The 27,794-nt window shown below is 51.2% G+C and overlaps 9 protein-coding genes across 9 annotated transcripts; 4 read left to right on the top strand and 5 right to left on the bottom strand.

The window, feature by feature from the left end:
- Window positions 1-1,477: 1,477 nt before the first annotated feature.
- DSM5745_04865 (putative GTPase activating protein for Arf) lies at window positions 1,478-3,605 on the bottom strand (the record flags this gene model as incomplete). Its single annotated transcript, XM_026746881.1, has 4 exons — window positions 1,478-3,190; window positions 3,246-3,356; window positions 3,414-3,430; window positions 3,491-3,605. The coding sequence occupies 4 exons, from the start codon at window positions 3,603-3,605 to the stop codon at window positions 1,478-1,480; spliced, it is 1,956 nt and encodes a 651-aa protein (XP_026604361.1).
- Window positions 3,606-6,533: 2,928 nt separating this feature from the next.
- DSM5745_04864 (peroxidase) lies at window positions 6,534-7,682 on the top strand (the record flags this gene model as incomplete). Its single annotated transcript, XM_026746880.1, has 2 exons — window positions 6,534-6,875; window positions 6,939-7,682. 2 exons carry the CDS (start codon window positions 6,534-6,536, stop codon window positions 7,680-7,682), a joined length of 1,086 nt encoding a protein of 361 aa, XP_026604360.1.
- A 605-nt stretch (window positions 7,683-8,287) lies between these two features.
- On the top strand, window positions 8,288-8,887 carry DSM5745_04863 (Diphthamide biosynthesis protein 4; the record flags this gene model as incomplete). The annotated part of the gene is made up of 1 exon (XM_026746879.1): window positions 8,288-8,887. One exon carries the CDS (start codon window positions 8,288-8,290, stop codon window positions 8,885-8,887), a length of 600 nt encoding a protein of 199 aa, XP_026604359.1.
- Window positions 8,888-9,139: 252 nt separating this feature from the next.
- On the top strand, window positions 9,140-9,783 carry DSM5745_04862 (uncharacterized protein; the record flags this gene model as incomplete). The annotated part of the gene is made up of 2 exons (XM_026746878.1): window positions 9,140-9,563; window positions 9,740-9,783. 2 exons carry the CDS (start codon window positions 9,140-9,142, stop codon window positions 9,781-9,783), a joined length of 468 nt encoding a protein of 155 aa, XP_026604358.1.
- A 2,456-nt stretch (window positions 9,784-12,239) lies between these two features.
- Window positions 12,240-12,623, bottom strand: DSM5745_04861 (uncharacterized protein; the record flags this gene model as incomplete). The annotated part of the gene is made up of 3 exons (XM_026746877.1): window positions 12,240-12,304; window positions 12,357-12,455; window positions 12,518-12,623. The coding sequence occupies 3 exons, from the start codon at window positions 12,621-12,623 to the stop codon at window positions 12,240-12,242; spliced, it is 270 nt and encodes an 89-aa protein (XP_026604357.1).
- A 3,052-nt stretch (window positions 12,624-15,675) lies between these two features.
- On the bottom strand, window positions 15,676-17,079 carry DSM5745_04860 (uncharacterized protein; the record flags this gene model as incomplete). Its single annotated transcript, XM_026746876.1, has 1 exon — window positions 15,676-17,079. The coding sequence occupies one exon, from the start codon at window positions 17,077-17,079 to the stop codon at window positions 15,676-15,678; it is 1,404 nt and encodes a 467-aa protein (XP_026604356.1).
- A 324-nt stretch (window positions 17,080-17,403) lies between these two features.
- Window positions 17,404-19,168, top strand: DSM5745_04859 (uncharacterized protein; the record flags this gene model as incomplete). Its single annotated transcript, XM_026746875.1, has 3 exons — window positions 17,404-17,569; window positions 17,626-18,186; window positions 18,255-19,168. 3 exons carry the CDS (start codon window positions 17,404-17,406, stop codon window positions 19,166-19,168), a joined length of 1,641 nt encoding a protein of 546 aa, XP_026604355.1.
- Window positions 19,169-20,159: 991 nt separating this feature from the next.
- On the bottom strand, window positions 20,160-21,993 carry DSM5745_04858 (high affinity methionine permease; the record flags this gene model as incomplete). Its single annotated transcript, XM_026746874.1, has 5 exons — window positions 20,160-20,574; window positions 20,625-21,052; window positions 21,103-21,553; window positions 21,609-21,840; window positions 21,894-21,993. The coding sequence occupies 5 exons, from the start codon at window positions 21,991-21,993 to the stop codon at window positions 20,160-20,162; spliced, it is 1,626 nt and encodes a 541-aa protein (XP_026604354.1).
- Window positions 21,994-22,963: 970 nt separating this feature from the next.
- On the bottom strand, window positions 22,964-26,004 carry atg1 (serine/threonine protein kinase ATG1; the record flags this gene model as incomplete). Its single annotated transcript, XM_026746873.1, has 3 exons — window positions 22,964-23,112; window positions 23,165-24,757; window positions 24,828-26,004. 3 exons carry the CDS (start codon window positions 26,002-26,004, stop codon window positions 22,964-22,966), a joined length of 2,919 nt encoding a protein of 972 aa, XP_026604353.1.
- Window positions 26,005-27,794: the final 1,790 nt, after the last annotated feature.

The raw sequence follows: 27,794 nt of genomic DNA, 5'->3' as shown, positions 1-27,794 counted from the left end.
TATTATAAAATTATTAAAAAATATAAATAGCACTTATACAAGTGTTTTACTAGCAAGCTAATACTTAAAAAAAGTATATTAATAATTTTAAATATTTTTTAACTAAATAAGGCATCTAGAAATCTTATAATATAAATAGCTTAAAATAATATATATTAAAGTATTAAGCTTAACTACTTAATTAATTTACACCTAGTATTAAAGTATTTATTATTATTAATATTATATTTAAGTACTAGGTAATATAAGCCTATAATTATAGCTTATATTATAAGTTTAAAAGTACTAATAACTATTATTTACGTGAAGGCGTACTATATAATAAAATAGGTAGCCTAGCTTTTTAATAAAAATAAACTAATACTTAAAAATATCCCTATTTTTATTATTTTTTTTTACTACATTTAGAGCTATAAAGCCCTTTATAATAAAGGCCTTTATTATATTTAAAGTTATAAAAAGCTTTAGCGCAGAGCCCTTTGCAACTATATTTTCTTAATTTTTTATTATTTTTAGTGTTATAAAGGGCTTTATAATTATAAAAGGCTTTATACTAAAGCTTTTTATAACTTTAAATATAATAAAGGCCTTTACTATAAAGCCCTTTATAGCTATATTTTTTTAAGCTAGCTAATAATATACCTTAAGTATATAATAGTTTTTAAGGCCATATTAAAGTATTACTTTTTTTACCTTTAATTAAAAAATAATAATAAAATAAAAATTATTTTTTATATATTATTAAATAAAGTATAGCGCGGTTTTTTTATTAAAATAGGAATTATTAGGTAAAAAAGGTAGGAGTTTAGCACTAGTAATAAGCTTATTAATATTAGTTAATAAATTAAGGGTATTTTAGACTTTTTTATTAAAATTAAAATTATAAGATTTTACTACTATAGCAGGTTTTATAGCTATAATAGGTTACTTAGGTTAAAAATTTATATTAAAAGGGAAAAAAAATATATAAATATTTATCGCGCAGGAGTTCTAAAGTTTTAAAAATTAAAAGTTTTAAATAGCTTTACCTTTACTAGTTAATTTACCGGGCGGAGGTTGCGCCGCGGCGGCGTGGAGGAGTATTATTATTTTATTACTAAAGGGGGGGGGTGTACGTAGTTACCGGGCGCCTTCCTAATCGGGACGTCTTACTTGGGTGTTGCTTACGTTAGATACGGCCTAGGGGGGTAGATCTAGTCATCTGGGGGGTGTACGGAGTGACACCCTCTAAACATCCCCTTAGGGCACAATAACCAATCTAAGCAAGTTGACCATCAGTCTTTCGCTCGTGACAGAAAGCAAACCTAAAATAGATAATAGTCGATTCTGTACATGATTGCAGGCTATATACTGTAGCAAACATAGTCCAGGCTAATCTTCAGACATATATAGATGAAAACGCCCAAATGCATAGTGTTTTGATATTCCTACACGCCAAAGAGATACTCTTGAAATAAATGAATAGACATGGCGAGCTTTATCGGTATCTTGCGCTGAGACTAGCAAAGGCGTCAGGGCTGTGCCGTCCACTTTGCAAGCCGTTGATATCCACGCTTTGCTGGCTCATATGGCCTCGCATGAACCCGGTATTGGCAGGGGGGTTGTATGGGTTCACATTCGTGCCGTACATAGACGGCTGGGTTGGGACCTGGGCTGGGTTTTGTGCTCCTGGTGCAGTTGCAACGCCTAAGAATGGATTCTGGCTTCCAACCGCCTGGGGGGCAATAGCTTGATTCGCCATTTGATTCTGCCCCTGGCCAGCGGGTACACCTCCAAATACTGCCTGGGGCTGCTGCACTGCCTGTTGTTCTGGAATAGCAGGAGGAGGCGCAGAGAAGCTGTACAAAGCAAGAATACTGTTCTTGTCAACTCGCCCTGTAGGATGCGGGGCAAACGGTTGCGCAGATTGTTGATATCCAAATGGAGACTGAGATGGAGGCTGAGTAGCATAACCACTTAGTTGGGCGTTAGGAGCAGTCATGGTTGGTTGGAAAGGGTTGAATTGACCCTGGCCGGGTTGCGAAGCTTGCAATCCGAGCTGTGGTTGCGGCTGCTGGGGTTGCTGTGCCTGTGACTGCGGTTGCTGTTGGAAGGGAGAAGGCTGTCCAAATGGTGATGATGAGGATGATAAGGAGGGCATAGTGCTCGCATGCTGCAGTGTAGGCGGGAAACCAACTCCAGCGCCCGTTGAAACGGCCGGGTTTTGGGTCTGGAATGCTGTTTGCGGTTGCGGCGCGGGGACTTGATTGAAGAATGGGTTTGTTTGGGTTGAGTAAGGATTCTGCGGAGGGGTGTTCAGACTAGGCTGTGCAGGGGCCTGAACCCCAGTCTGAAAGAATGGGTTGTTTCCGTTATCGAGCGGCTGTGGGGACGCAGCAAAGCCGGCTGGGGATGGAGCGAATGGAGAAGCAAGAGGCTGGGTGTATGTTGGGAGTGAGTTTTGCCTGTGCGGATAACCCCCAGTGGAGTGAGGGAACAGAGGTTGTGCCACTTGGAGGTTCTGAAATGACTGCTCGAGAGATTGGATGGGTTGCGGCTGGGGCGGAGCCTGCGGTTGCGGAGTAGATATGTCAAAGGGATTATAGCTCGACCCGTTTAGCTGCGACGGTTGCGCTGGCTGCGTCGGCTGTTTGGCATCTAATTGATCAAAAGGATTGACGGATGCACCCATTCCAGTTGTTGTGGCGGCCGGTGTCCTGACTTGCGGTATTTGCCTGCCTTCTCCCAGCCTCCTCAGGGTCTCAACTGTCTTGTCCAAATTTCCGTCCAATTCCCGGAGAGCGGTAGTGTTCCTGCGCTCATTTGTAAAGCCCATCTCCTTCAACTTTGCGAGCTTAGCATCAAACGATGAACGGCGCGTATCGCTGGTGGGCGAGTCTGGACCATGACTGCTAGCAGAGTGGCGGTTGAGGTTCACAGCGGACGAGGCAGACCGAAGACCGAACCCGAACGGGCGGGCAGGTTTCGGAGGCAACGGCGGAGGTGTGCCCTCTGGTGACCTTGTATAGCTTGGATCATGTCGGCTTGGTGGCTTTGGCTTTCCATCCTCCAAGGTCCTTGTCTGATATTTCTGCCGGATGAACCGCTCCATGCATGCGTCGGACTCGTCGATATCGGTAGGGACCGGTGGTTGGACGTTCCTGGGGTTGTAAATCTTGTTCACGAGGATGTTCCCATGGCATTTCATATTCTAGCGATCATCTCCATTAGCCGTGACCTCGACACAGATTGTTCGAGTAGCTCACATCAACTTGGTCTGAGGCCCAACTGTCCATACTCAGCGATTTAACCTTTGATATGTGGGTTCCCATCTTCCTGTGCAGGGCCGCACATCGCATGCATAGGAAAATACCTATCTATATAGCCCGCATTAGTTGTCTCCCGGTCTCGGTTCGTAATCGGTAGGTACGTACATTCCAACTAGCCCATCCTGTATGATGCGATAAGTGGTTAGCTGGGGTTGGACTGGGATATAATGAACCGCTCATACCTGGATTCATCGCTGAGCAGTCGGCACACCGGTCATTGCCGGGAACCGACCGGATGAGATCCTGCAACGCACGCTCATTGCGCAGTTGCTGGCGTTTACTGATGCCAGCAACCATGGTCGGTTGTTGCGGAGGCTATTGAGGCAGAATAGGGAGCGCGGCGCGGCCGGGTGAATCCCACAGGGCGGAGTTATCGAGATAGTGGCGGGGATAAGAGAATGTACAGTATTAACGAGTGGATAAGCAGCACATAATGACCATAACGTGTGCTGTCATAAGTCTATTAAGGTATATGCAAGCAAGGGATGATGAAAGGAAGATGAAGAAGCGTGGGCTGTAAAAGGAGAGAGCAGCCAGGAGCTGTGGAGGTGGGGAAGCCGCCGCCATATTACTGAGCAGGTCTGGAAGGCTCCGAGCGTCCGAGCTGACTTTTGGGCATGCAGGCCAGGTTTACAGGCATTAATATCCTTGTTTCGTCACTCAACTGACAGCCATGGCCATGGCTCGAGCTTGATTCTTTTGACTTTGAAAGTCAAGAATTGGGAAGACAGCACAGAAGACGTGCTTTGGCAACTCTAGGAGCAAATATAGGCCCTGTCAATATATAAGAAGCCTTGGCTCCATATTTATCACCTCTCAAGGGTCTAGGGATATGCATGCTACATACACATATGCTCCTGTTTACGGCCCATGCCACTGCTGGAACTTGTTCACTATCAGACAACTGTACAACAGGTGTTGGTTGATAGTAGGGATGTTAAAATGTCGACATCTTCTCCACTGTGTCAATCTGTCGACAATGTCCATGTTTTTTATGTCAACCCGTATTGACACGCACGTGACTAGGTGGGTAAGGCTAGTCCTAAAATAGCTTAAAACTACCTAAAATTTCCCCGCCTGGCCTAGTAGCTTACAAGCTCACAAAAATAGCTCTCTTTAGGGGAAGTGGGGCGCCGATCGGACATGTCCGACCCGAGTTTGTCACCCCGTTGACGGACATACCGGTGGACATATACGACATGACATTTGTCAAATAACATCCCTAGTTGATAGATGATAGGCATGGTGCGACCACTAAAGCCGCAATCCGACATGTTCCTCAGCCGCACCCTGAGAATCTGCCAGCCTCTCCTAAGAGGTCTGCTCACGCTCCAGGAATCAAACTACAATACGGAAATAATAGTTGCGGTGATGTGTGAGTAACAGGCGACTTCAGCCACCACTGCACCAACGCCTCCGAAGAAACGCAGCGCGGCAGCGAAGCCATAACAATCCCATTGCTCATGCCAGAAGCTTAATCTCGTTCGCCAATATGACCTACCATCCTATGGACATAACCTAGAAAGTTACAGGATTTGGAGGTTGATTATGCGTTCTGAGGTATGAAATGTGTGAAGAAAAAAGGAAAAAGATGCGTGCAATTTTTTGGCGGATAAGATATACCGCTGGTTGTGTCACGTGCTAATATACTGCCTGAGGCAAAAGTTTTGGCCTGGCAACGAGTGCTGCAAGTACAGTGTTGAAAACGTATAAACTAATCTTTTCCTGACCATGCAAGTATAGCTATGTAGCCTACCTCTACTGTCAGTGCATTTGTTAGCCACTAGCTCAAGCGGGAATTAAGCATTCCGTACAGAAAGTTGCTAAACTAGAGACCGATTAGCAAAATATATGTTGGAATGTGTTAAAAACTCGTCGCGATGTTGGATTGAATTGTCCGCCACATTCCCTGCAAAGCCTTACCTGCTTAAACAAGCATGCGCTTTATTATCAGGCTCCAACACTCTCCTCTCAGGGAAATTTGTGGCAGAACGCTGGTTCGACTCGCATACTACGGCCCTGCCAAATCACATGACACAATAAGCGAGGTACCTGTCACGTGCCACAACGCTAACGACAAACTCTGTTTTCCTTCTCGCTCGGCAGTTTCAACTTCTCCCTTCAACAATCTCTGGGTTGCCAGCATCACGACTTCGCACCTCGATGCGGATCGCACTCTTGATGATGAGTAGCGTTCGTGTCGCTCAGATCAGATGTATTATCCGACAATGAGCATAGCTCAGGAACCACACAGTGAGCGTCTAGCCTGACAGTGGCATAGAGGCGTACTTTTTTTTAGTTCGTTCAGTGGAAGATCAAAACCAAACAGTTTTTAGCAGAGCTGCGTCTACTCCACCCTGGTGTTCGCTCTATCGAACAGCAGGACTATTTTTACGACGGACATTCTGATAGAAATGCAATTTCTTCTCTTACATCCTGTGCAAGCTGCGTAGATTCTCAAGTTCAGGCAGTCAGGCTGCCTGATGGCCAAGCGAGACATTATGCAAGATAGGAGCGAGCATTCTGCTTCTGTTCTGCTTGCTCTGCATAATGTCTCGCTTCGCCTTCAAGAAGATGATAATTGCCTTCTGTTCCTGATGAACAGGCCAAACTTCGGCAGCTAGACCTGCCGGATGAATAAGATCGACTGCGGAGAAGACTCGGAATTTCCCGCGGCCAACGCTGCTGACCAAAGAGGAGGACGCTGTTATTAAGCCTGAAACAGAGCCCCATCACTCCAGCACCTCGGCAACGTTGGATGTAGATACTCCGTACTTCCAAGTCGAAGAACAACATTCTTAATCATCATGGATTGCAGATTTTTATACCGAGTTTTCATGAATAATTTGTTCCACGGCCACTGAAGCCATCCATGGGTCACCAACGGCCTGATCGCCACGCATGTCTGCCCTCTCCAACCGTCAGCCCGCCCACCCCTGCAATCCATCGGGGAACCAGATGCGGAGAGAGTGTTTGGAGCCAATCTTGACTTCTTCTGCTGACTCAATTCGAAGGTCTGGGTCCAGAGCTCACCAATGTGGCACCGTTGATTGGTGAGCGGCACTTCGATGGCCTTCTAAGTTCTGGGGTCACCCTTTATAAGGCTTGTTTGTCTATTTGTATCCCTGCCAATTCCGATCCTCTCCTTTTCTTATCATCTCCCTCGTCTCTCCTTCTTCCCCCTCCATTCTTTTTCTTTTTTTCACAACTATCTGCATTTTCACCATGGCACCTGCAGCTCGCTCCGCGTCCCGCGCTTTCTTGCGCTCCTCCTTCAGACCAGCTGTCCGCAGCTCCCGCTTCGCCCTTCCCACTCAAGGCTTCCGCGCGGCTTCTCGCCGCGGCTATGCCACGGAGGCTAGCTCCGGCAAGTCCTCCAACACCCTCCTGTGGGCTGGTGTTGCTCTCGCAGGTGGCGCCGGTGCATACTTCTACTTCCAGGGCGGCGATGCCTCCGTCAGCACCAAGGTCTTCACCCCTACACAGGCCGACTTCCAGAAGGTCTACGACGCCATTGCCGATAAGCTCGCCAACGAGACCGACTACGATGATGGCAGCTACGGACCCGTACGTCCCCATTCCTTTTCAGTACCAGTACACTTGATTCAAATCTAACAATCGTCTGTATAGGTCCTCGTCCGTCTAGCCTGGCACGCAAGCGGCACCTATGACGCAGCGACCGGCACGGGCGGTAGCAATGGCGCCACGATGCGCTTCGCCCCCGAATCCGACCACGGCGCCAACGCCGGCCTCAAGTACGCCCGCGACTTCCTCGAGCCCATCAAGGCCAAGTTCCCCTGGATCACCTACTCCGACCTCTGGACACTCGCCGGTGCCTGCGCGATCCAAGAGCTCGGCGGCCCTGCCATCCCCTGGCGCCCTGGCCGCCAGGACAAGGACGTCTCTGGCTGCACACCTGACGGCCGTCTCCCCGACGCCTCCAAGGCGCAGGACCACATCCGCGCGATCTTCGGACGCATGGGCTTCGACGACCGCGAGATGGTTGCTTTGATTGGCGCGCACGCACTGGGCCGCGCACACACCGACCGCTCTGGTTTCGACGGGCCCTGGAACTTCAGCCCTACTGTCTTCACCAACGAGTTCTTCCGCCTACTTGTTGAGGAGAAGTGGCAGCAGCGCAAGTGGAACGGACCCAAGCAGTTCACGGACAACACCACCAAGACGCTGATGATGTTCCCGTCTGACCTTGCGCTCGTCAAGGACAAGGAGTTCAAGAAGCACGTTGAGCGGTACGCTAAGGACAGCGATGTCTTCTTCAAGGAGTTCTCCGAGGTCTTTGTCAAGCTGCTTGAGCTTGGCGTGCCTTTTGCCAGCAAGGCTGAAGACCGATACGTCTTCAAGACCTCTGAGTAAATGTCTCTTCTACTTTGAAATTGCTTTCTTTTGCTCTTAAGTTGTTTAGCCTGGGGTACTTTGGCATACTCCTTAATCTGCCTTTGTCATGTTTTCTTGATATCCGACATTTGCGTCACCCTGGATGTTTCTGGCTTTTCCTTTTCCATGTACTAGACTGTACTACTCTGGGATAGATTCTCTAGTAGAGTTGCAATACGTCAAGATTTCTTACTGTCATTAACCCGTACTAGATCTCCAGAGCAACAAGACTTGGCGCTTTTTCGTATAGAAAATTAGACCATATATAAGAATGCCCTTTGAAACCATTGTTCCCTTTTTGATAAAGCATTTTTGTTAAGGAGGCGAAATGTTGGTATCTACTGGCTGACTGGAGCTTATCCTCCCAGGCTCCCACTGCCGCTCCGGAGGTCAAGATCTCCCCGCAAATATTTTCCCAGCAGCACCAACCTCCAGCTTCCACCAACCCCGGTCAGACAGGCCTCATTCATTCCTTCAAAATCACGCGTCCTACAAGCGAGCATCTAGCTTAAGATTCACGCGATACCAACACCATATCGCTGATCCGACCGCAAACCGAACCCCCGCGCGCATACCAAAAAAAAATGACTCGACCCTCACCCCCCACGAACCCATCCATCTACGAAATCCTCAACCTCCCGTTCCCATGCACGAGCCTCACAAAGCAACAGCTGAAAATCGCCTATCACAAGGCCCTCCTAAAACACCACCCGGACAAAGCGCCCGCCGTCGCGAACTTGAAGGAGAACCTAAACCTCCCCGGCTACGACACCCCACAACCCGCAACCGAGAGAAAGGGATTCACAATCGACGCGATAACATCCGCATACAAGACGCTCTCCGATCCCATCCAACGCGCCGAATACGATCGCGCTCTGAGGCTCGATCGGAGTCGGTTGGGCGGCGGTGATAAGGGTGGGAATGGGACGGTTTTCCACACGGGGCTGGAGGTTGTTGATCTTGAGGATCTGGATTGTGATGAGGAGGGTGAGGAGGGGGAAGCTGTTTGGTATAGGAGTTGTCGGTGCGGTGATGAACGGGGTTTCCTTGTTTCCGAGGGCGATCTGGAGAGGGAGGTTGAGTCGGGTGAGATTGTTGTGGGCTGTCGCGGGTGTAGTCTCTACATGAAGGTTTTGTTTGCGGTGCAGGATGATGAGGAGGGGGCTGGTGAAACGAGGGCTTGATTGGGAGGCTTAAGGATACCTTTTTTCCTGGCTGTTGCGAGTCGTGAGTTGGAGCTACGTGCCGACTAGGCGCCAGCCTCAAGCGTAGTCGTGAGTGGTCGACTCAAGGCGCGTATTAGAGAGCGGCATCTAGTTGCCTAGGTACCTACGGTACCTCAAGATGACCGCTGGGCTGGTCTTCGATCTCCGACACATATACCTCCACCGAGGCTCTACCCATCAACGCCATTATTGCGATAACCACTAATCCTCATGGCCTCACGAACCGAAGCAAGAACGCGAACAATCTACCTCATGACCTCGCGGTCTTCCTCAAGACAACGCGCGCATTTCGCGATCTTTGTCCCCTCGACTGCCTCCTCCACCTCCACCAGTATCCAAATGGGTACGGATACCAGCACCGACGTTGGCAACCGAAGCGGCACTCTAATCAACGTCATCGGCGCGCCCATGCTCGGCTTCATGCACGAGTTTAGGCGGCAATATATCCCGGCCTTGCACAGCACGGAGCCCTTCAAGATGTACCCACTTAGTGAGGTCGACGAGGCGCATATTGTTGGCCGGCAGCCTGAAACCCAGGCAGGGGAAGACCAAGGAGAGGGCGTATATCAGACGGATACGACTCCGACCAACGCCCTTGAGACCGCAGCATGTCAGATCCCGGCGCCAGGAGTCAGTGAGAACTTTCTGGCGCCTGTTAATAATGTACGTCGCTCTCAAACCTTGTGATCTACCTATCCATTCTCCCAAATAGATGGCCCTGGAAAACAGCTCATAACCAAATCACGCTCCATACTACATCTACCGGTGCTGACTTTTCATTTTTTTTTTTTTTGCTTAGACAACAAACAGACGCTGCCAAGAATGGACAACAGACTACATCCGCCATCTCGTAAACAAGGGGTATCTCGACGCAGAGGCACTCGAAATCGTCCAGTCAAAACGCGATCCACCAAATCATGGAATTGGATTGCTGCCCGTGTCTGGTCCTGCATCTGGGCGCGCAAGTTAGCAGCAGTTTAAGCAACCCCGCCAGGGAGGCCTCAGGCGCATGTGGTTGCCGCTTTAAGGGCGGGTAGGATTGGAGTCAGGTGATCCACGTCACCCTACATATACTTAGGGTACAGCATCAATGCAGATTCTGCGCTGGATAGCGCTCAGTCCCGAATACATTTCTCTACTCCGTATCATGTCGAGGTTAATATTGCCAACAGTATCTAATTCTGATGAAAGGCGCCAACTAATATCACTCATCTTTCATCTGTGACTAGTCATTAGGAATCAGAGAGTACCGGTATGCATGGTGCAAATGCAGTTGCGAACAATTGGACATATGCAGGTTGGACACTGGACATGTCATGGACCATGCTTTTTTCTCCCTCAGCCTGAGCAGCTCCAGCTCCAGTCTCAGACGCTGACTTACCCTCGCAAAACGCGGTCCGTTTGAACTATCGCCAGCCAGGCTGGGATACGAATCAGAAATTAACCTCAGTTGAAAGAGAACCTTTGTTCATCTAAACGCAAACGCCACGTATTGATAGTATAGTAGAAAGTACTATGGTATGGCCCGTCTCATTGCCTCACGGTCTCACCTACTAATGGTATTTATTCTAGTAGGCAAGGGCAAGAAAGAGTAAGACCGGAAGCAGACCTCGGGACTCTCGGAGCTGCTTGCCTGATAGACGGAACTGGCTTATACGTCACTTGTTTTCCTAGAAGACCAGAAAGTTGAAAGCAGCCCTGAAAAGGTGCCAATTGAAGGMTGATCTCTTATGAAGGTGGATGCGTGAGCCTCGTAAATACTGTACCTATGCTAACGCCACCAGACTTGAACACGATCCTGTGCTCCAAGCAGCAAATTGACATATCCCCCAGGGCGCACTGTAAGGTTTCTCTTCCTCCACTCTCGAACCTTGACAGCAGAGTGAAGCACATTGCAGGAAACAATCACCAATCCACGAATCACCATACGACAGATCCGTCATCGGCCAGGTCAGCAATGCTCCTATTTGCTTTTTTCGCCCGCTTCTTTTACCCAGAGTCAGTTGGCTTTCACCTACTTACTCCGTACTCCTAGTCTGTACGACTCATGGTTCCGGCGATGCCGTGTAAACCGGGGGAATGGGGGAAACGAGCAGGCATCCGGATCCTTCGACTCGCTCACGACTCACGAGTCACTGGGCACCTGCAGTTGGCACGGATCCCTCGAACGCATTTACCTACCTAGACTATCCCTCAGCCGGAGGAATACGGCGCAAACCCTAAGTGGGTGAGTGCATCCGTATCGAGCACAGCTGCTTTTATCCCTTGGATAATACAGCACAGCGGAGATGCCTGAAATCTTTATCCCGTCGTTAAGAGCGTCATGATGCCTCTCTGGACCGGTGAGAGCGAGGCTGAGCTGGGCTGGCGAGAATTTTGGCGAGACGCCCGCCCTTTCACCGGGCCACCGGCATAGGTCTCCTTATTCGACCGGTCAGTCTGATATCAAACTTGAGAACTGGCCCAATAATGGGATGACCAGTGCTCGACTGCTTTGTGTGTTCTCGGATGTTGCGTTTGTGACGCGCCACGATGGGGGGCAAACCCCTGGTTGGAACTTGGGGGCTTACTCTGGGCGGCTGAATGAAGGCCGAAAAGGCCAATCAGGAAGGGTCGATCCGGCCTGCGCCTTATGACCACCATTTTGGGGAATGCAGGTTACCTAACGTTGGACGCCGAGTTCGCCCTTGTGCTGCCTGTGTCTACTATCTTATAATCTTATATGCTGTCTTGTGCCCGTGGGAGGCGCTCAGCACAATCAGCACGAAATGGTCGCATTTCCATGATGTGACATTATCCTTGCATCAAGAAATGAAAACAGTTCGTCGAAGTGAAGGGACAGAACAAAATAAAGGTATGTTTCTCGAAGACCAAGAAGACAGCGACAGACATCAAGGGCTAACATTGCATGCCAGGCCTTCCACCCAGTCCCCAGGCGACTCATTACCCTCTGCCTTTTACCTTCCACCGCGTTCCTCTTCTACTTGTTGCTCGCCTTCTCGCCACCCAAGTTCTATCTGTCCTTTGAACATATAACAAAACGTGTTGATAGGGAATGGATGGTGAACCTGGTTGTCGTGCCAGGAATATAAACGCCTCATGGTTTCGTTAGTGTCATCTGCTAGAGGATGCCGCCCAAGTGTCGTTGACGGAGCAATGCTGCCGATCCTGACACGTTCAATGCAAGCATCTACCTCACCTGGGCCTCCATATTCATGGCAGCACAAGCTAACCGTTTTTCAATAGAAAGAAAAGAATGACATAGTGAAGAAAATATCATGGAGTCGATCAGGGCAAAAGCACCGAGGTATCACTGACGGATATTACGCTTCGCCCTGATACGTTCGGTGAGCTTCCTGGTTATCTTTTGGAAGCCTGTGACTCTATCAGTCAAGTTCAACAGCGGTTCACAGATAGTATTTCTCACTGCTGTCACCGGTGCCCTGACGGGCAACCCCTCCGAACGAACGACTGCCGTCGAGAACAGTGTTGGGGGTCGTCTGACTTGTCGGGAAATGCTCGTGCACTGTGGCCATATATTTAGTCACTGTATTTGGTCAAGACCGCACGCAGTGAAGGGAGGCTCACGCAAGTTTTTACCCCTTTCATTGATGAATCTCTCACAGTTTTCCTTGAGCTTGGGTATGTCTTGCGTGACCCAGTCTGGATGACACTGCTGGAAGTCAAGCAGCATGTGTGCGAGGCCCCAGAGAAGGCTCATCCGATGACGCCCCTGATGCTCTTTCGGAACCCATCCCCTTGCTTCCTGCGGAAGAAATCGCTTGTTCTCATAGTGTGGATCGTCTCGAGGGATATTATTATCGATGTAGTCCAGAAGGTACTTCTGCATCGCTGTAAAGGTTTGGTTCATACTGTCGCCTGCTAGGTCCGTGGGTTGACGGAGATGGTCTGAGGCCATGAACTGTTAAGGAGGTAGTCAGTAACAATGCTATGACCAATATCTCAGCTGTTACAGCAGGTATAGGTTGTATCTTGCAGGCAGTTTGGAGAAATGGCCATACCAATCCCTGGAATGGACGTGAACTAACCTTGAGCACCACCAGTGCCAGCAGCTTTCTGGAGTTCGGCGTAGCCACTAAGACGACAGCGTTGGAATTTGAGGCTTGTGGGCGTAGGTTGTGCTAGCCAGTGATCACCAACCCTGAGGTCGAACTACGAGAACACCGGACACCCTGAGCAACAACCGGAGTATCAGTAGGACAACGGTCAGGATCAACCGTTGGCGTCTCTCGGTCTCGAGAAAGGTAGGGAAAGAACGGTGGTTTTCAATTCCACCCCGGGATCGGATTTGGGTAAGGCGGGATCAGAAATTCTCAGAACCTGCCTAAACCTTGATAAAACCGGAGACAATGTGTTGAAAGAGTCAATGAGCGAGTGGATACAAAAGAATGGGACTTGTTGAAGTGAATAATGAGTGCAAGGTTGCGAGAGGGAGAACTTGTGAGGGAGACGGAGAAAAAGGGACGAGGGAGCGTAAGCTCAGCCAGGCTCCCAAACCGGGACGGTTCTTCAGCCAGAACTCTCGAATTAGTCGCTTGGCTCGGCCGTCCAGTCCGCTGGGCTGTAGCAATAGCAGTCAAGCGGATCTGAAAGCAAAAGATCTCGGGCTCCGATGTGATATCACGAATGGGGGTTGATGCTCCGCCTAGTCTACTTCCTTCAGCACGTTCTTGTCTTCCAGGGAGAAAAACCCATCGAGCTGGAGGCAGGCTCCGGATTAGAACGCACAGCGGCAGGTTCCTTTCCGGGCCATGAGCCAATGAGCCCTGGATGCTTGGATTTGTACGGCTTACTCCTGCCTCGAACGGTGCGCTGGATGACATCAAGCTACTCCGTATACTGCAGGGGCTCGTTTTCTTGCACCGACCTGCTCGACAGACACCTGAGACGCAGCTTGCAGTGAGTCGGTGAGCTCAGGCAACGCGTCTCCTGGCCATTGACTGTTGGTCGGCCCAATCAGAGAGCCCCCATGCCTCGAGGCTATGTACGCCGCAACAGGGGTGGACAGCCTCGTGACTGTCAGAAATTAACTTTAGGAGATGAGAGAGTTGCGGAAGAGAGATGTTCAGACTGTTGCCCATGGAACATAACAGGAGCCGCGCCACTGATCATAATGCGGCAGCGGGCTTTGGTTTTCATCATGAATCCTCGATACAGCCGGCGCTCTCGACAGGTGATCAGGCTTACAGTATCGAACCCCAGCTCTACCTGGGCGACCGGCGGCATGAGCTTCTCCTGCCTTGGGAGGAGGCATGGGTCCCTCTAGACCAGTTCGTGAATCCGCACTCGCTCTTAGACGGTCGTCCCTCCAGTTGGTGTTATCCCTCCAGTTACCCGTCAGACAGTCTGGGTGTTTTGAACGATTGGCATCAGGCGGACCCCAGTTCTTTCAGTACTAGCCTTGGGGTTCGAGATCCAAGTACTGTTCCTCACTCGCATGTTGATAGTTCCGCATATCTGCCATCGTTCTTTCCTTTGGATTCTGAACCAAGGGCAAGGCTTCTTCATTCACGCACGACTTCCCACGCTGACGCAACCCAGACCAATGACGAATACTATACATCCTCAAGTCGTCGCTCAAGCAGCCCGCCTGCCTTCGACCATACCAAGCACAGCAATGGTAATGTGTCGTCTCATCCGGCTTTGATTGCGAAGCCAGTCATGACACATAAGCTTGCCGCGCGGCCGTCATCATTGTATGCCTCTCTTCCCTCTGTTTCCCTTTTTGTCCTGAATCCAGAAGAGCTGATAAGATTTGCTTCCGTGTCCCAGGCCGAGCCGGGAACTGTCACCATCACTGCCGGGCAAGCCCTACCGTTGTGACAAATGCCCTATGACCTTCTCCCACCGCAAGAGCCTCGATCGGCACAAGAGCACGATCCACGCGAACGGAGATCCAAGAAAGATCTGCCCTCATAACAGCTGCAAGAGAAGTTTCTCACGGCAAGACAACCTAGTTGAACATCGGCGGTGGTGTCATGGCGACCTCATTCCTCCTGCAAGGACCGCAACTTTCCCGAGCCTTGACTCTAGCTCGAGCTCATCGTCGCCTTCCAGAGAAATGGTGAATGTTCTGTCGTCGTCCACTCGACATAACACAAGCGCTGGATGTGACCGTGTCGACTGTCCAAGGCAGGGCAAGCCATTCCGAACCATCTCTGATCTTCGAAGACACCAACGGAGCGTCCATCGCAGCCCCACCGGCACGGACAGCGACAAAGGGTATGTCTGTGCGTCGAAGGACTGCCCAAGACCGGACAAGAAGTGGCCTCGTCTCGATAATCTCCGGAGCCACATACACAAAATGCACGGTAAGGAGGATATCGAGGACTTGATAGTACGGTCGGCCGCATCCAAGTTTGACCTCTTTGGTCGCGGCCAGCATGGCGCATCATCGCCAGAGCATGATTTTGTACCTTCGAAGTACCTTACATATGCGTGCAGCAGAGGGGTATAATACGTCAGAGCGATCCAATACACATACGTCTAGTCGCAGGTGTTGGAGACAGGTAGAGAGGATCAATATCGCCGAGAGACCATGGCAACCAATGTGTAGTCTTAAGCCGTTCAACAGATTGCATTTCCAGCAGTACAAAGCCAGAATCCGATAACCAAGAAAGATCATGAGAAAACCAGAGCAAAAGAATGAAATCGAGAAAAAAACAGGCAAGGAAGATAAAGACCAAGCAACAGGAGGGCGAGAACGACAATTCTCAATGGACAGGCTAAGCAGCCTCACGCTGAGTGAAATCTCTAAGTTCGTTCTCGAGCGCCTGACCTAGGGTTGAAAACAGCCTGTTAAACAAACAATGCTCCACCCGGTCCTCAACATCGCGCAAGATCTCTGCTCTCGATATCATAAAAGCCAAGCAAAGAGCAGGACTGTCGTTTTTCTCGAACCATACCCATAGCGCGTCGATGTTTTCCTGGTCATCGTTACTGAAAGGCCGATTGTGTGATGCAATGAGTTCATTGGGTTCCCATGAGCCCAACCAGTAGAGTCGCTTCACTTGCTCTCCGTCATTTGGTTGTCCCCGGGGCGAGAAGGGGATTTCCCAGTCTGTTGCAGGGAAGAAGTCAAAGAACCACAGCATTGTGCTCATGATGATCTTGAGCCTTGACTTGTAGCGTCTTTCTTCTCGATACCCGTCCCACCACTCCGGCCCGGGTCTGAAGAGGCCATCACGGTGCTTATTCACCAAATGATGCATAACGAAAACTGCGGGTCGTAGTCTCAGCTCACCAAAGTGCTGCTTCGCCAAAGCCATAGACCTGGATGAGCTCGGACGGAGTGTTTCTAGGAACTTGCCAAGTTGCTCTTGGCTGTTCAGACCGATTCTATCCACTACTTCAAGAAGCGCCGTCAGTGAGCCAAGGTCGTTTAGCTGGGCATCCGGGTAAGCCTTGATAAACCACTTGGCGAGGTAGCTTCCGAGTTCATATATATTTGCAAAAGGCTGCTTTTCCTCTTGCCGTCGCTCCTCGCGAATAGAGCTCAATTGATAGAGAAAACTCTCGCCGAGTTCCACCGTTCTCCCGAGAGCCTCAAGAGTGCTGACTTCGGCCGGAGACAGGTCCCCATTGAGGGGCTTGTAAGTGTAGTCGTGCTGTATTTGTGCCCAGGCGCTATGGAGAAGCGACATCACCTGAATCTCGACAGGGCGCTCAATGAAAGACCCATGGACAGCCGGATTTAGTCTCACAATCCAGTGCGTTGCTTTGTACCTTGGCCTTGTCAACTCGTACGTCGATGTTCTATCTTTCCTCCCCTCCAGAGGTGGTGGATAAACGTTGGTATCGATTTCTTTGATGACGAAGGCACAGTTCTTCTCTATGATATCCTTGACCTGCTGCTCTTGCTCTGGGCGATACAGAGAAATCCGGACGCCGGCAATATCGAAGACATCTTTCGCGATTTTGTCGGGCGACCACTCAAAGTCCTGTGGCTTCTCGAGTTTCGCCCTCAAGCTCTCTGGGTCCTTGACTCGGCAGGAAATAACGTGCGGGATATTCTCCTTTTTGAGGGCATCCCTGCAGATTTTCTCCACTTCCTGCGCAAGTCTCTCGTAGCTGTAGTACAAGTTGGTTCTGTAATCGCCCTTCACCCATTCCTTGACGTTAAACGGCATGATAGAGTCGCTGCAAGTAACGGATTGATAATAAAGGTGCAGTGGATGCTATCGTACTCGAGATGCCGGGCTTGTTTGCTACAAAGAGCTTCGTGTCAGCGCGAGCACGGACAAAGCAGGGATTAAATACCTGGTAGTACACCAAAGCTGAACTACGCCGGAGCCGCGCGAGAACACCTGGGCGCATGACAGCAGGAGAGCCTGGGGCAATACGGTAATGCAAGACAGCCCGGTCAAAGCCCAGTCGATAAGCCGCACCAATGCGCGAATCCGACGGATTGTAACGGCGTCGATTGGACCCCAGACGCAGGGAATTCCATGAGAATGCCCGATGCAGCCTCGAGGGCAACTGAGGCGGTGTTCGTATCGGACGCAAGGCTGGGAGGCGACGGTGTGTTCGTTGAAGCAGCCTTTTATGCTGGAGGTTCCCCTCCACCCCCCGGTTTCCTCGTCTTTCATCGTCTTTCATCGTCTTTCATCGAAACAGAAGGTGAGAGAAGAGAAAAAAGAAATATCACGCCATGGCGTATCACGAATTTGTGAAAGCGCGGCAAGATAACAACCCCTGTCTTGCTGGGCTCGATGAATTCCTTTCCGAACCCAACTCAGACCGGCGAAGATGTCGGATTCTGCAGCTGGACTTTCCGCCCGATACGGAAGGTGCTGACCCTGCACCTGCCTTCCAAGATGTCGGCCACGAAAACTTGCGACAGAGCGTCGACCCCGCCGGAGAAGTTGGGAGGCGTCGCATTCTGATCATCGAAGACTTACAACCAGAGATCATTTTAACGTTGGGAAATGCGCACCACATCGACCCTGTATTCTTTGCGTCGCACCTACACGCCCCATTTCGACAGATTAAAACCCAGACGCCGAACCTCGCGACGCTGCCCTCGCGCATACGGTACCAGAATTTCATCAACTTCCACTACCATCGAGCGGTCGAGCTCAGGGGTCCCATCGAGAATGAACACCGCTTAACGAGGGATATGAATGTCAATCGGAAGATTGCGGTGCTGGTCCCAACTGAGGATACTCGCATCGCGCTTGTGCAGCACGCATGCTCTGTGATTTTGCTCAATGATCGCACAGGTCCGGGGTGGTTATGTAGGTACTTCACATTCGCTCTGGACTCCGTGCTCAAGATTTGTTCTGATGGAGAGAAATCGATCTAGGTGTCATTCTTGTCGACAGCCCTATCTCCAAGGATTACATCCCCGTGGTATATGACAAACAGAGGGAAGACGGCAAGCCGGGCCGCATTGACTCGAGACTTTTCCTCGAAGGATACGAGGATTTTATGCCACCCTCACCTATACCCCTCGATTTCGAGAGCACCCTTTGGAGGCCGCAACTTTCGCGAGAAAGTCTTCTGGAGGACATCGGGTACTACTGGCGCCGAGAGGTACCAGAGCATTTCGATTCGACCAAGCCCACACTCTTCGCACTCACCTATTACCCTCTCAGGATTATCGCCGCGGAGTGGAACAACTATATGGCTGCCATGAGCTACCATATCAAGAGACACGAGTACGCCGTGGAGAAGTTTAATGAACCCGTCTCCGAGCTCGACAAACTATATGCGGATCTCCGCATCCTCCAAGTATGGCGCCGGCGAAGCCTAGCATCGCAACAGAAGATCGCGGCAATTGAGCATTTCGTAGCCTTGAACACACCATCGCAATCTAGCGATTCTGACGAGTCCCTCGAAAACGCGAATATCCTCCAGGAGGACTTTCGTCATCTCGCGTCAACTTTGAATGACCTTTCCCGCCGATTGAGGAATATGCTCCCCGTCGTGACGTCCTTGGTCCAAATATCCGACAGCCGTCGATCGCTCGCGGAGTCGGCCAATGTCAATAGGCTGACGTCCTTAGCAATTGTCTTTGCGCCGTTGTCATTTACGACCGGTTTATTCAGCATGGACGATAGCAACGGGCCAGGAGGCTCACACTTCTGGGTATTCTTCGCCGTTGCAATCCCCATCACGCTGGTCGTGTTCCTTGTCGCGAAACCGCCAAGATGGCTTTTGCGCTGGGCTCTGAAACCTAGCAGGGCATCAACTCGAAGCACTCAGATGCAAGTTTGAACAATCATATTGGTATTGGCTCGAATGCGGCGATGATACCCGTTCTGAGAAGAAGCGACGGAAGTCATCCAAAGGCAGAGGCCTCATACTGCAGCCTGAGGCACAAGGCGGGCCAAGAAGCACTTTTCCTAGAACAGCGTAGCCTATCTCCTCCCGTCACGTGCTAGCAGCGGATATCTTCAGCCTCCACCCGCAAACTCTTCCTTCTCTCTCCCATACATATATCATTCATCACGCGAGCCCCCTACAGCAGACGCTGCAACAAAGACCACAGTAAAGGCACCGAACTACGTATACGTTCTTTTCCCGGTCGTGGTCGTTCTCATGGCGTATGTGCGTTAGGCTGTCTAGCTTGGGAAACCTCGCTAGGCAGACCAGGGCTTGCAAGACCGATGCCAGCCGGTTTGAGGAGCCCATGACGATCCCTTGTGGATTGTTACTCGTGGGTGGGCTTCCATAGATGGTTGGGACAGATCTGTTTGCTTTCTAGCTCGGTTGTAGAGTTGATTTGAGATTTGAATATGATTTGTTGAATTTGTTCCATGCGGTTGTGGTCTGTAAGCAGCTTGCAGGTGGCCTGTCGCGGTTGTGGTCTGCTTGCTGTGTTAGCTAGGTAGTCCGTGTAAAGACGAGTTTTTGTAGCAAAGCAGCACGCCATGTGACATGTGCCATGCCATTCCATCAGGATCAGGAATCAGGAATCAGACTAAGAGCTTGCAATAATATCGTTTATTGAAATCAGATTATGCCCCGGGCCTAACCCTCGCTTACTCGTTTTGCTTCGCTTCTGACGCAAGACCAGACGAAAATGCGCTGCATTACTCGTAGTCCCTCAAACATCTCAAAATCAAACAGAACACCGTCCATGCCATACCATAGCCATAAATTAGATAATTGGAATATGTCAATAACCCCTCACCCACCCACCTCGCTCAAAATAACAAACAAATTAGAGGTATACGAAGACAAACATAAACGCAATACATCCCATCTAAAAATGCACCTCACCCTCATCCTTCACCCGATTAATGGGCATCTTCGTAAACACGCTCCGGCTCCACCCATCCGCATCAACAACCGTCTCCTTAACAAGGACATATCCGCCGAATCTTGGCATGGCCACCGCCCAAACAAGGTAGTAGATGGCGCCGAGAGCGAAGATGCCCAGGGCGACAACGCAGTGCAGATAATACGGCAGTTCCTCGTAGACGCTCTGGCCCGCTGAGGGGGGGATATACGGTGCGACGACGAGGTAGACGTTTGAAAGGCAGAAGAAGATTGTGACGGGGAGGGTGGCGCGGATTCCGGGGCGCCAGTTGGGGAAGTTTTTCTCTTTCGTGAGGTAGATGTAGATTAGGCCTGCGGAGACAAAGACGTTGACGATTGCGAGGGGGTAGGAGATTAGGCTGGGGTTTGTTAGTGGGGTTCAATATTGGGGATGGTGGAAGCGGCTTACTTGACGAGGAAGTTGTATGCATCGCCGGGAGGAGGCGCAAGCATGATGATGACGGAGACAACCCAGTGCTCGAAGAGGCCGGCGGCGGGGGACTTGAAGGGTTTGTTGGAGGCCCAGAACTTAGAGAAGGGGAGGACGCCCTCGCGGCCGAGTTCCTGGACGATTCGGCCCTGGGAGAAGATGACGGAGAGGACGTTTCCGAAGGCCGAGAGGGCGACGAAGACGGACATGACGCGCTCAGCGCGCGAGCCGAACATGTTGCCGAAGAAGGTCGCTGCGACGATGTTGCCGGACGCGAGGAACTGCTCTTTTGGGACGGCGGCGAAGTACGCGATGTTGCAGAGCATGTAGAGGATGCCGACGGAGCCGATGGCGATGGGGGCGGCAATCTTTAAAGTGCGCTCGGGGTTCTTGGTTTCGCTCAAGGCCTGGAGAGGTTAGAAGAGGAGCAGTTAAGAGAGGGAGGTATGGTACATACGTAGTTGGCGTTGGAGTAACCGATGAACGACCAGATGACATTGTACAACGCCATGACGATACCGTAGCCGCTTCCAGTGGTCCCCTCAAACGCATTGCTGAAGTTGTGAGGCGTCTCAATCTTTGTATGACCAGCCAACGCAACCCATCCGGTGACGATGACGAAGACGATGATGACGAGCTTGATGACACCAAGCAGGTTCTGAAGACGAAGACCCCATTTCAGGGCAAATCCGTGGATCAAGAAGGCAGCGGTGATACAGGCAAGGCCAATTCCACGCTGGTTCCATCGGTCGACCTCCACCTCGGCGGCGTTGAGGATATACTGGCCAAAGACGACACTGTTGCTCGCGGCCCATCCGAGCAGGACGGCATAGGCGGCGAACATGGCCGTGGCCAGGAACTTGGGTTTCTTGTAAACGTATTCGAGGTAGTTCTTCTCACCACCGTTCCTAGTCTGGTTAGCCTCAACCCTAACATCATATGACCATGGCGCGTAGAACATACTTCGGAATAGCAGTGCCCCATTCCAGGTAGACCGCAGTACCGGCAACGGCGATCAAAGTACCAGCAACCCACATGAACAGCGACAGGCCAACACTCCCGGACAACGACAGGATCGTGCTCGGCGTGGCGAAGATACCGGTTCCGATGACGCGGTTGAAGATGAGGAACGATGCGCTAATGACGCCGATCTGGCGACGGTCCTCGGGCGTCGCCTCGAAGATATTTCCTTCGTCTATGCCGGTTAGCGCAAGGAACAAGGCATCAGTATGCAAGGGCAAGACATACACAGCTGAGTGACGCCATCTGCGCGACGTGGGCCGTCTTCAACGGCTTTGGTGTCCGGCGTAATGTCATTCTTGGGGAGAGGCCCCGAAGTGATATCCATGGCTGACAGTGTCGAATTCTGCGCAGGAAAAGAACAGGAAGAAGCTGATGGCTGACGGACAACCCAGCGCAAACAGCGGCGAAGGTGCGTTGATATATGAGACGCCGGCGATGATGTGCTGGGATCAAGTTTGATGCAATCGAATCACGCTCACGCTAGGACCCTGAGGTCGTATAAGACGAAGGATAGTGGTCTCGGCGAGGCGGCGCTGAGAAGTCAAAAAGCTGGGCGTCAGGCAGAAGGAGGGTGCATCAAGGTGAAGAGAGCATGGTCAAGACTCGAGATGCCGTGGGAAACCGAGCAGACAGCAGGAGCTCGCACGCGATGAGAGGACTAACAGGGAGAAGAGTCGGCCGGGGGCGAAACGAAAGGAGGAAAGATCCGAACTCTAGAAGAAGCCTCGAAGGCCGGAAGGCCAGCCGTGCCTGGGCCATCATCATTTTTTGCTGTGAGGTTCGTGATGGCGGGCGAAAAAACTGCTCGGGCAGCTCCACCGGAACCACTCGAGCTCCCGGACTGAATCGCTGGCACGGCAAGAATGACACACAGAAACCGATCACGCAATTCGCTGCCTTCTGTACTCATCGCCGATGTAACTCTACGATGTCGCGACAATCATGAGAGCAAAGCCATAATCAAATTCTCGCTAGCAATAACAATGATATACCCGTATGTACATCCTAACAACTCCGTCCAAGACATGGCTCCAGATCCCTCGTCAAATGGTGGCAATTTGTGTCCGTCCAGATGGAACGCCATAGAAGATAATCCAGAAGAAAAGAATAACCCAATATCATGTCTCAATCGCAAAGCAAATGTTGTATGGAGCCCCGTAGATCCAGCCGGGGTGTAACCTTGTATAAAAGAACTCCGAAACGATTTGATGATTATAGAAGAAAAAGAAAGAAAAAGTGGCGGGAGAATGTAAGAACCATGCATAGTCTGACATGCAGGAAATGCAGTGCACTGCTCATCGAGAAGTAGCCACCCCCGTGGCAGGCGTGGCGTGTGCTAAATTCGAGGGAATCATTTTTCCGCTTGACGGCGGAGTTTGTCGCTTGGCCAAGACGGCCAGCTTCTGTCGCAAGGTTGCTAATCGCATGCGTATCTTCGACACCACTGGGAGCTAGTTAGAAGGGCGTATCATTAACATCCTTGACCGCAAACTTACGCTTCAACAAGACCTCACGCTCTTCCTCCTGCACGCCGTCCAGAGCTACCCTTCCCTGGCTTGAAGACTGCACCTCGTCGGTTTCCAAAACAGCCTCTAGCATCCTGATGGCCGTCACATAGGCAATTTCGCAACCGGGGAGGTCTTCGCCCGTGAGCTCGTTGATGGCCGCTGATCGACTCAACTCCAAGGCACGGTCGTACATCAACTTCTCGGCTGTGACACCAGGGCTAACCACGACATCCACCGAGGTGCCAGAACCGGCTGACTCGAGCGAGAGATTGTTGGGGTGGGAAGGATGATCTATCGGGAGTCGTCTCTGCGCTTCAAGCAGCTTTAACCGAACAAATTCGGCCTTTTCAAGCACCTCGTTGAATCGACTGCGAACCCATTGCACAACCTTGTTGATTCGTATCGACACCGGATCTAATCGACTGAAGACGGTTTCACCCAATGCTTCAGCTCGATTCTTACGCATCCACCAGGCGCCCGCAATGTCCATTGACTTGGCAAGTAGGGACAGTGCTTTAACGTAAAGGACCAAGGCTTCTTCCGAAAGAGTCACCGCGGCGTCGGCAGTGAGCTCGCTATCCCCGAAGTCGGTGCCCGGCGCATTGGAACCAGCGTAGCTTTGGGCAGAAGGGGCCAGTGGTATAAGCTGCTTGTATTTCACTTCGGCAAATCCGTATACGACATCGCTGCGAGTGGCGCACTCTTCAAGTTCTTTGACAGTTCCTGTATCCTCGTCCGGGCCCACCTGGGGCCTCGCACCATCTCCCATGGTCAGTAGGCCAGCGTGCTGGGCCGCCGGGTAAGCAGGGAAGGGGTTGTAGGCCAAAGGAGGCGAGCGGCCCCCTTTGGTGATGTTCAGAGGCGGGGAGAACCCCATGCCGAATAGACGCCCACTTGCCATGTTGAGAGCCTTGGAGATAGCTGACTGGGCGGAATTAGGGCTCTGGCCATAGCGCCGCTCGTAAGAGGCATGACGGTTGTGTGCCGAGTCCGCTCGAGATCGACCAGCTACTACCTGAACTGCTTTGCTTGGAGAGTTTTGCGGCGATGCTTGCGTTGTCGTCGGAAGAGCCGGTGTTGTTTGCCTTCGCGAGAGAGCACCAGTGTGTTTACCCTGGATCCTTGGGTCGTATGCCATTTGATCTGCGAAAGCATTAACTTCGACTGCGCGCTTCTCCACGACAACGTAGTCTCTCTCAAATGCGACATCCTGTGCAGCCAGTTCGCGTTCCTCCTTTATCTTTTCTACCGTCTTGGCCACTGGCGGGGTGCTGGGGGCCTGTTGGCCTGTTGACGGTCGACCTATGAGCTCCTGACGCCCGGGTGCGGTTGCATGAGAGACTGCCTCAGGTCGTAATGGGGCAGCAGCCACGGGTATGGGCTTCGCCGATGAAGGTCTGTCGCCACTCCTGCTTCTTCGCATGGGTGTGGTGGTCGTATGTGTTTGTGGTCTCTCATTGTGAGGTACATATCGATGGGGTGGCGGATAGCGGTCTTCTTTGTCGTTTCCAGCGTTGATGTTTTGAGGCTGCGTGGTTTCGGGAGAGGATTCAAGCTCTGCAAGTCCATGATGGTTAATTGCTAGTGGCCGGGATATTGAGATTGTAAAATACTGGATGGAAATGTGTGTTATCATGACGCCACCACGTACCTCTGCTGTCCTGGCTACTGCTTGCAGGAGCCAGCTCTGGTGATGGTTCAGGGACTGGAGCCGGGAGATCCTCGGCTGCGAGGCCAGGGATAGGGCCGGTAATAACATCATTGCCAAAAAAGTCTGTGAACGTCATCCGAATCACGGGGTTGAACTTCAATAAGCCACGGACCAGCGACTTGATTTCCCCCGAAACTGGGTTTTCTTCGGGGAACTTGATTTTGTCTTTGGCATTCTCGATCTTTCGGAGCAACTCGACGTGATTTGTTGCCCTAAAAGGCGGCTTTCCGACAACCATCTCGTATAGCACAGTACCGACAGACCACAAATCAGCCTTCGCATCGTACTTTTCGTATCGTAAAATCTCAGGTGCCATATATAAGGGGGAGCCACATAATGTCTCTGCAAGTGACGTAGCGGGAAGGGATCGGGCGAACCCAAAATCTGCTAGTTTGAGCAATGGCAATGTTTCTAAACCCACAGCAGGGGTAAATGAATTATCACAGCCTTTGAGCGGAGGGGTCTGGTTTTCAGCTTCTGCATATGCCGGTGCCGGGCAAAGCAGAAGATTCTGGGGCTTAATGTCGCGGTGAATGAGGTTCCTGTCACGAAGGAACTTGAGGGAGCTCGCCAGCTGCTTCAGGAAATGCCGGACAACGACCTCATTCAAAGCTCCCCCGGGGACGTTTGGATATTTCGAGATCATATGCCGAGTGTAGCTGTGGTCTTTGAGACTCTCCCTTCGCTTGATGAATTGCGATAGATCACCCAGAGCACAATATTCCATCACCAAGTGGATATGTGACGGCGTTTCCAGACAGTCGAGGAGTGCCACGATATGCGGGTGGAGGAGGTTCTTTAGAATGTCGATTTCCAGGGCGAGGTTGTCTTTGAGCTTCTTGTTGAGCTTTCCAAGATTGACTGATTTGATGGCCACGAACGTCCGTGATTTCTGAAATGCAAGACACACGTCAGTACGGGTACTTGTATCATCTGAACGCAACTGAACATGCAAAGAAAGGGAACCAACTTCGTTGCTACTCACCGTATGAACTCCCCGGTATACAGTGGCAAAGCTACCCTTTCCAATATGATCCATCCTCGTGTACCGCCCTATCGTCACCTCGCTATAAGCCTCCTTCGAGCTCCTTGAGCTCTTTGATGGCGTTGAAGCCATTATGACAACGCCGGGCAAGCCCCGGAGACAAGTTCCGACGGGGTCCCGAGCACAACCTCAACCAGCAGCCACCTCACAAACGGCTGCGGTAATGACGGAGGTTATAAGCCCATCCGCGTAGGGCGAGCAGAATATAAAGAATCGAATGAAGGGAAGTTGCTATCGATGGTGATGATAGCAGGCAGCAGCAAACGAGACGAAGCAAGAGAGCGAGAGCGAGAGTGATGAAATCAGGCCGGTCGAGTGATGGAAAGGATGGGACGGAGTTCGAGAACGATCTGGGGATGTCAGGTCGATCTAAGCGGTGAAACGGAACCAGGAGGAGCTGCAGGAGAAGATGAGCTCCCAAGGTCGTCGGTGGTTATGAGGAACCAAGGAAAGTGACGGGAAGTAGAAGGTTATCAGTCGGCGAGCAATAGAGAGGAATGTGAGTCGGAGCCGATAAGATAAAGGTGCTCGACTGTAAAAAGAGGGAGAGGGCGAGATCAGGAGACGGGAAGCTGCAGGGAGTGGTATCTCGATACCAGGTCGGAGAGAAAGGATGAAAAGGGACTCGGGGGATGAGGCAGAAGGTCCAGCAACCAGGTCGACGATGTTGTCGCTGGGGGGGAGCGGCGAGGAGCGTGACCTGCGATAACGGGCAGCAAGACGCAATCAGATGGCGATGATCAGAAAGGCGGTCAGGAGGGCGGCGCTAGCTGGAACCCGGGGAAGCAGATCGGACGGTGATACAGTGCCAGAACAAGTCTCACAGGGGAAGAAGTGAGGCATTCAGCTCAGTTCCAAGGCCCGTTCTAGGGTGTCCAAGATGAAGAAGACTAGAGAGCCCTGAGACGACGTCTATCAATCTTGAAGCAATCGTGGTCCAAAAGCCTGCGGCAAGAAACATCACGTTATCGATTAGATAAGAGTCGTCAGCCTTGACGATTCACGATACCAGTTTAGTACGGAAGTCCCGATCACCTGAGGGCCCATGGCTCCATATCGGACCTCTATCGCTCGCAAATCGCAATTGCATTCCACCCTGACTCATGCCATCATCGACTCGAGATATTTGCAGCAAAGTATCCCGCCAATCGATTTGCATGTGTCAAAACACCCCCTCATGAGTCAAACAACCCTAGGGCGCTTGCCACTTCACCCTGGAACTAAACCCAGCTGCACAGTGCACACACACCCCTGGATGCGGACTGTCAGTGGTCGCTCATCTAAACTGATAAGCTAGTGGACTCATGGTCTGCCCCAGCGCCGGCCAGCAAGTCAGAACTCATAAATTGGGTGCTCTGGCCTCCACTTCACGCACGATGGTACACTACATGGGGCGATCGACAGGCATAGCCGACTTCCAGTTCTTAGTTCTTACATCGAGAACAGGAGATCCGGATTGATACGGAGCTGCAGAAAGGTAGGCTTAGACCAGCAAAGGACACTGGGGGCAAAGACAACGAGCCGATCTCGGGATCTTCCAGGGCCCTCGTGCTCCTGAAAGCCACTGACCAGTGACTTGGTACGGAGTACATGAAACTTGGCCGGCAATATAAATAGCAAGTCACCAGCGCCTTGCATATGCCGAAGTCACTCGAGCGGCCCACGGTACTTGGTCTCGCTCGCGTTCTCCTTTCTCGTGGTACAGGGATACATGGGGATTCTTGGGGGCTCAAACAAAGTGATACAGTGAAACCATGGTTTCCAAACCTCGTGTTCAAGACATTGAGACAAAGGAAACCGACCAAGGGGTCTTGGTCTCTATGAGGGTAAATAGCACTTGTATCATTATCATCTCGGCCGTC

The sequence above is a fragment of the Aspergillus mulundensis genome, assembly GCF_003369625.1.
Source record: "Aspergillus mulundensis strain DSM 5745 chromosome Unknown scaffold_4, whole genome shotgun sequence".
In the NCBI taxonomy this organism is placed as follows: domain Eukaryota; kingdom Fungi; phylum Ascomycota; class Eurotiomycetes; order Eurotiales; family Aspergillaceae; genus Aspergillus; species Aspergillus mulundensis.
Note: the sequence above shows the minus strand (reverse complement) of the source record. Positions and strands in the feature narration are given on the sequence as shown.